Genomic DNA, 7,437 nt, shown 5'->3' with positions numbered 1-7,437 from the left:
AATGGCCAGACTTTGTCTCACCTACTTTGGTCATGTTGTCAGAAGGGACCATTCCCTGGAGAAGGATGTCATGCTTGGTAGGGTGGTTGACGTAAGGGGAGAAGGCCTTCAACAAGATGGATTGACACCGTGGCTGCGATGATGGGCTCAAGTATTGCAGGGATCATGGAGCTGCTGCAGGATCGGGCAGTGTTTCATTCTGCTGTGCATGGGGTTGCTATGGGTCGGAAACAACTCGATGGCACCTAACAACAACAGCAACAACATGGACAAAATATTGAATGATGCAGGAAACATTAAAAGACGATGGAAGGAAAGCATAGTCATTGTACAAAAAAGAATTGGTTGATGTTCATCTGTTTCAGGAGGTGTCATATGGTCAAGAACCAATAGTATTGAAGGAAGGGGTCAAATCTGCACTGAAGGAATTGGCAGAAAACAAGGCTTCAGGAATTGATGGAATACTCACTGAGATGTTTCAACAAACAGATGTGCTGCAGGTGCTTACTTGTCTATGCCAAGTAATTTGGAAGACCTGGACAACTGGCTGGAAGAAATCCATATTTGTTCCCATTCCAAAGAAAAGTGGTTCCACAGAATTTAGAAATTACCAAGCAGTATTATTAATCACACACACAAGTAGAATCTTGCTGAAGATAATTTAAAAATGGTTCCAGCAGTATATTGACAAGGAACTTGCAGAAATGCAACCTGGATTCAGAAGAGGGCATGGAACAAAGGATGTCATTGCTGATGTTAGATGAATCTTGGCTGAAAGCAAAGAATACCTGAAAGATGTTTAGTTATGTTTTATTGACAGGCCAAAGCATTTGACTGTGTGGGTCATAACAAGTTATGTATAACTTTGAGAAGAATGGGAATTCAGAACACTTAATTGTGCTCATGAGGAAACTCTCCATGGACCAGGAGGCGACAACATAACTAAACACTGCCTGGTCCTGTGTCAGCCTCCCAATACTTGCTATACTTCAGCCTATCATTGCAGCCACTGTGTCAATCCATCTCCCCTTGTTCAAACAGAACAAGGAGATACTGCATGTTTAAAATCAGGGAGGGAGTACGTCAGGGTGTATCCTTTCACCATACTTATTCAGTCTGTATGCTCAGCCAATAATTTGAAAACCTGGACTATATGAAGAAGAACATGGCATCAGGATTGGAGGAAGACTTACAACCTGCAATATACAAATGACACAACCTTCCTTACTGAAACTGAAGATGACTTGAAGCACTTACTGATGAAGATTAAAGACTATAGTCTACAGTATGGATTACATCTCAACATGAATAAAATGAAATCCTCACAACTGGACCAATAAGCAGCTTCACAATAAATGGAGATAAGATTGCAATTGTCAAAAGATTTCATGTTACTTAGTTCCACAATCAACACCAGTGTAAGCAACAGTCAAGAAATCAGATGCCATATTGCACTGAGCAAATCTTCTGCAAAAGTCCTCTTTAAAGTAATGAAGAGCAAAGATGTCTCTTTGAAGACTAAGGTGCACCGAACCCAAGCTATGGTGTTTTCAGTCACCTCATATGCAGGTGAAAGCTGGACAATGAATAAGGAAGACTGAAGAGTTGATGCTTTTGAGTTGTGGGGGTGGGCACAAATCTTGAAAGTATCATGGACTGGCAGAACAGCTAACAAATATGTCCTGGAGGAAGTGCAGCCAGAATGCTCCTTGGAAGCGAGAATGGCCAGACTTCATCTCACCTACTTTGGTCATGTTATAAGGGACCATTCCCTGGAGAAGGATATCATGCTTGGTAAAGCAGACGGTCAGTGAAAAATGAAAAGGACCTCAGTGAGATGGATTGACACAGTGGCTACAACGATGGGCTCAAGTATTGGGAGGCTGACACAGGGCCAGGCAGTGTACCTAGTAAGTGTCAGAGTAGACTTAATGGCACCTAAAAACAATAACAGTTATCTCGTTTCCTAACTTGTGTTCTTATATCTGTTTCCTTCACTAGAATATAAGCTTCGTGAGATGAGTCTTACCACTGTTTTTCCAGACGCTGAAATAATGTCTGTCAGTTAGAAACAGTCAATAAGTAATTTGTGACATGGATGAATGAATGAATGAATGGCTTTTTGTGCTTAAATATACTTTGTAGCATTTTCATTTCAATAATTGAATAGTAGTTTACTTATTCTAACATAATATGTATGCCTTTTGGGGATTTTCTAGAAATTTGGGTTTTGTATACAAATACATGTACCTATTAGTCTGAATGATACACTAGACTCTATAAATACTGATGCAAATCGTGAGATTTTCTTCTGGGTTCTGTCACTGGCTTCAGCTGTGATATGCTGTTCTTAAAATGAATGTGTTGTTGAACTGTATTTATTATGATATGATTGTGTCTTCATGTAACTTTTATTCACAGCTTCTTACTCTATAGTAATGATACAATTATTCTTCCCAATGTTGAATTTATTGTTTTATGTAGAGATGTGATTTGTCCTAAACTGATTGCTTTCCTCTAACACAGAATAATTCAGATGTTTGGTTTGAAATTAATATTTACTGCTAATTGAAGTAAATTTGCATCAATTATGTGTTACTTCTATTGATATTTTCTTCTTAATCCCATGCTTACGTTCTTTCTTAATTTAAGAAGGGATATTTAGCTAATTTCCATTTCGTGTGTATGTAGCTGGTTTGGTAAGAGTGGTTGTTACATGGAGAGTAAATTATTTTTCATAGGTAGTATGCATTTATTATTGTAAAACATTGTTTTAGAAACTTTGGGTTGTGAGGAAGAGGAGGGTTCCTTACGTACATTTCTTATTGTGGGTCTGGAGTTAAACAACTTGGAGGCCACTGATCAGAGACATGGTAAGATAAGGAAATCCTAAATTATACTCTCAGTATTTTATGAAATTCCTAAAATTTCATTGCTCTTTCTGTTTTTGGTTGTTTTATGATACAGTTAGACTCGCTCTCACGCGCTCGCGCTCGCACTCTCTCTCTCTCTCTCTCTCTCTCTGTATATATATATATATATATGGAGAAGTCAGTTGATTAAACTTTAAAGGGTTTTTTTTATACCCAGTAATTTTTCTCCTTCAGGTGGAGTATAATGACATATGAACTCAAATTGCCATCAAAAGTTCCTCTACTTCCAGGACCTCCAGGACAATCTGCAGGATTTTATGTAAGAACCTTTTACCTATTTATCATTTAAAATGGGAGTAAATATATTGAAAAATAAGAAAACTTATGCATAAAATACAGTCACTTGTTTGCCTAATTTTATATTTTTTTGGATATTATTGACTGCTTCCAGTCCTTTCCCAGAAGAAAGGGATCCTCCAGATCTAGCTTAGACCATACCCACTAGGAGTATGGATTTAGGCAAGTCTCTCACCTTCATGTGCCTTGGTTACTTCATTTGTAAAATGTTGTAAGGATTAAATGAGGTAATGAGTCTGTATAAAGCACCAGGCATGTTAATTCCCCTTCTCTTGCCCTTCACGTTATTATTGTTAGTAGCTGTTGAGTCAGCTTTGACCATGGGTTTTGTATACAAATACAAAACGAAATGTACAACAAAACAAAACATGGCCTGGTCCTGCACTGTCTTCATGATCCTTGGTATACTCAAGTCCGTTGTTGAGGCCACTATGTCGTTTGAATGTCTTCCAGCCTGGGGGCTCATCTCTAGAACTCTGTCAGACAGTATAAAAGGTTGCCATCCATAGGGTTTTTGTTGGCTCATTTTCAGAAGTAGGTCACTAGGCCTTTCTTGCTAGTCTGTCTTAGTCTGGGAGCTCTGCTGAAACCTGTCCCTCATGGGTGATAGTGCTGGTGTTTGAAAGAGTGGTACTTAGCTTCCAGCATCACAGCAACATGCATACCACCACGCTACTACAAACAGACAGACGGTCAGTTCTTGACTCTTCTACCTTATTGCTTCCTTTTTTATCAACAAGGCTTCAAGGAAGGCTACCTATCACAGAGCCAACTGATGATAGTTTCCTGTTTGCCTTTACTCATCTTCTTCTGCATTGACTAAGAGCACTGATTAGAGTTTCAGGTGATAGCCAGCTCCCTTCAGCAGTCTCCAAGCACACCAATCCTGTGGCCAGAACATTCTGTGATTCCTCTCTTACCTCCTTGCCTGCTGTCTTGAGAGTGGATCAGGATAGGTCACTAGGTGAAGCCTGTTGATAAAATAAATGAAGAGAGAGAGCTCACTTCATTCCATGCCTGCTACCATAAATAACTCAAGTTTTTAGACTTTTATAAAGATTCACCATTCTGATTAAACCTCAAAGCCTTTGGAGATTTAAAACAGAACCTAATTTTCAAAGGATTATTCTCTGACTCATTAAGACCATTTGATCTATGATAGCATATTGTTCCCTTCAGGGAAAGTCATCTGTTTATTTTATAATTGAAATCTTTGTTTTGTCATTAAGAAAATTATGATCTTGTCAAGACTGAGGAAAGGAATGATAACTGGAAGTGTGGAGCTCTTCCTCAAAGAAGATAATTGTACTTTTTAAAGTGTTTTTTTGTGGTATCCAAGTAGAAAAAACTGCTTCTGAAAAAAATTGGAAAATACAAAACTGTATGAAAAAGAAAATGAAATTCACTTATAATCTCACCACTCAGATATGTTCAGTATATAAAAAGTGTTATATTTCCTACAGCATTTTTATTTATACTATTTTATCTGTCTATAAACATAATGCAATTTTGCAGCAACCAGTCTTTTCTCTTAATGGTATTTTTATAAACATTACTACTTTCTTCTTCAAAAAGACAAAAGGGAGAATTCTTTTGTTCTACTTATTTCAGAGATGTCGGTTTCTTAATATATGAAATACTGGTAGATAATTTATATAAGATAATACTTATATGGGAGCATAGTGGCTAAGGCACTTGACTGCTAACCAGAAGGCTGGCGGTTCAAACCCACCAGCCACTCCTTGGAAGGAAGATCGGGCAATCTACTTCTGTAGTGATACTGCCTCGGAAACCCAAGGAAGGGTCGCTGTGAGTTGGGGCCAACTTGACAGCACATAACAATAACAATACTTATATATAATCACTACAGGTGTGGTACACTTGTAACTACATGAAGGAAACCTCTTTTTGTTCATTGCAAAAGGGATTTGAATAAGGCCACTTATTTTGGCTTCTTACTGACACTTATGGGAGCTCTGATAGCATAGTGGCTAAGGCACTTGACTGCTAACCAGAAGGCTGGCGGTTCAAACCCACCAGCCACTCCTCGGAAGGAAGGTTGGGCATTCCTACTTCCGTAGTGATACTGCCTCGGAAACCCAAGGAGGGGTCGCTATGAGTCGGGGCCGACTCGATGGCAAACAACAACAACAACAACACTGACACTTATATTCATAGCAAAGGAATGGCATGTCTTAAGATCAAGGGTGAAATAAGTGTTCCATAGTGTCCTCACCAAGGCCTGGGTACCCTTCTGTCTGACACCAGGAATGTGCTTTACTTTGTAACCTTTTGGTCTTGAAAACCCCTCCATTCCTTTTCTTGCTATTAACACCATAAGGAGCCCTGGCGGTACAAAAATTAAGCGGTCAGCTGCTAACTGAAAGGTTGGCATTTTTTTGGTTTTTGTCTTTGTTTTTTAAAATTTTCTTGTGCTTTAGGTGAAAGTTTACAGAGCAAATTTATCTTCCATACAGCAGTCCGCATATACTTTTTCTCATGACACTGACTGTAATCTCCCACAATGCAACAGCTCTCCTCCCATTTCCTCCCCATACCCACCTCTTACCTGTGTCCTTCCATTCCATGCACTCCTGCCCCCTGTGCTTTCTCTCTGTGCATGCACAGCCCTTCTATTCTCCCATGATTGATCTCTCCAAGGAATGTTTCTACGTAATATAAATGTTCAGTTCATATCCCAGTTTTTGTTTGGCTGGAAGCCACAGGAGTGGGTTCTATTCCAGACCTGAAGGGTAGCTAGAGGCCATAGTCTCAGGGGTTTCACAAGGCTCTATCAGACCAGCAAACCTGCTCCCTTTTTTTTTTTTTTTTTATGATTTTGAGTTTTGTTCTACATTGTTCTCCCACTCTATAAAAGATCTACTGCATAGATCCCCTCCGAGTGATTGACAGTGGTAGCCAGGCACCATCTAGTTGTTTTGGTCTCATAATCATATAGGCTGAGGTATACCAGGCATGGTGTACACCAGGCATGGTGTACCAGTCCCTTGGACTAATTGTTTACATGCATCTTTGGTTTTCTTCATCCTTCTTTGCTCTGGACAAAGAGAGACCCATCGTTGCATCTAGAGGACCACTTGTGAGCTTTTAAGATCCCAGTCGCTACTCGCCAAAGTCGGATGTGGAACAATGCTTTTGTGTAGTGTATTATGCCAGTTGAGCTTGATGTCCCCTGCAACCATGGTCCTGAGCCTATAGGTCCAGCTACTCACTTCCTCTGAGTAGCTGGCTATTGCCAAGAAGTGACTACAACCTTGTTCCTTGTTAGCTCCACTATATACCTAGAAATTCTTACAGAACATACCAGTATACTTGTAGAAACATTGTCTGCCAATCCTATACAGGGTCATGGGCACACTCCTCCCTGTGTAGACATATCTAATAGTTTAGCCTGTCCACCCATCTGTCCACCCATAAATCATTTGCCATCACTGACAACACAGCACTGTATGTGCAAAAGGGTTCATCTTCATTGTCTGTACCTCCCATGTACCTTTCTATGTCCTCCTCTTCTTCAGTGCTGTTGTGTTGATCACTCACATTTGGTCATTGATCTTCCCTTTACCCAAATCAATACTTGTCTCTACCTGTCTAACAGTGTTTCCTCCCCTCACCTTCCATCCCTGGTAACCAACTAAGAAAACTTCCTTCCATATATAAACCTTTCCTTAACTTTTTACAATAATAGACTAATATAATATTTGTCCTCCTGTGATTGACTTATTTCACTGAGCATAATGTCTCCCAAGTTCATCCACATTATGCAGTATTTTGCAGATTCTATGTTGTTCTTTAGGGTTGTATAGTATTCCATTGTGTGTATGTACTGTAGTTTGGTTATCCATTGTTCTGTTGACGGGCACCTAGATTGTTTCCATCTTTTTTGCTGTTGTAAATAGTGCTGCAATGAATGTGGATGTGCATGTATCTGTTCTTGTCCTGGCTCTCACTTCTTTAGGATATATGCCTAGTAATGGAATTGCTGGATCATATGCTATTTCTAATTCTAACATTTTAAGGAATCGTCATACTGCTTTCAACAGTAGTTGTATCATTTTACACTCCCACCAGCAGTGTATGAGAGTCCCAATCTCTCCACAACCTCACCAGCATTTGTTATTTTCTGTCTTATTGAACTTTGCTACTAGGGCTGGGCCAAGATGGTATCTCATTGTTGTTTTGATTT

General features: G+C 39.5%; 1 protein-coding gene across 1 annotated transcript in view; it reads left to right on the top strand.

The window, feature by feature from the left end:
- DGKH (diacylglycerol kinase eta) overlaps nt 1-7,437 on the top strand; it is a 314,831-nt gene that overhangs the window by 224,832 nt on the left and 82,562 nt on the right. Inside the window, exon 12 of the mRNA XM_007948176.1 lies at nt 3,108-3,192. Coding sequence (XP_007946367.1) covers nt 3,108-3,192 — 85 coding nt within the window. The remainder of the gene's footprint in view (nt 1-3,107; nt 3,193-7,437) is intronic.

This window comes from Orycteropus afer, unplaced genomic scaffold (genome assembly GCF_000298275.1).
Source record: "Orycteropus afer afer isolate SDZICR_OR568_19922 unplaced genomic scaffold, OryAfe1.0 scaffold00207, whole genome shotgun sequence".
Taxonomy (NCBI): domain Eukaryota; kingdom Metazoa; phylum Chordata; class Mammalia; order Tubulidentata; family Orycteropodidae; genus Orycteropus; species Orycteropus afer.
The sequence above is the reverse complement of the archived record's forward strand: the minus strand, read 5'-3'. Positions and strand labels throughout refer to the sequence as shown.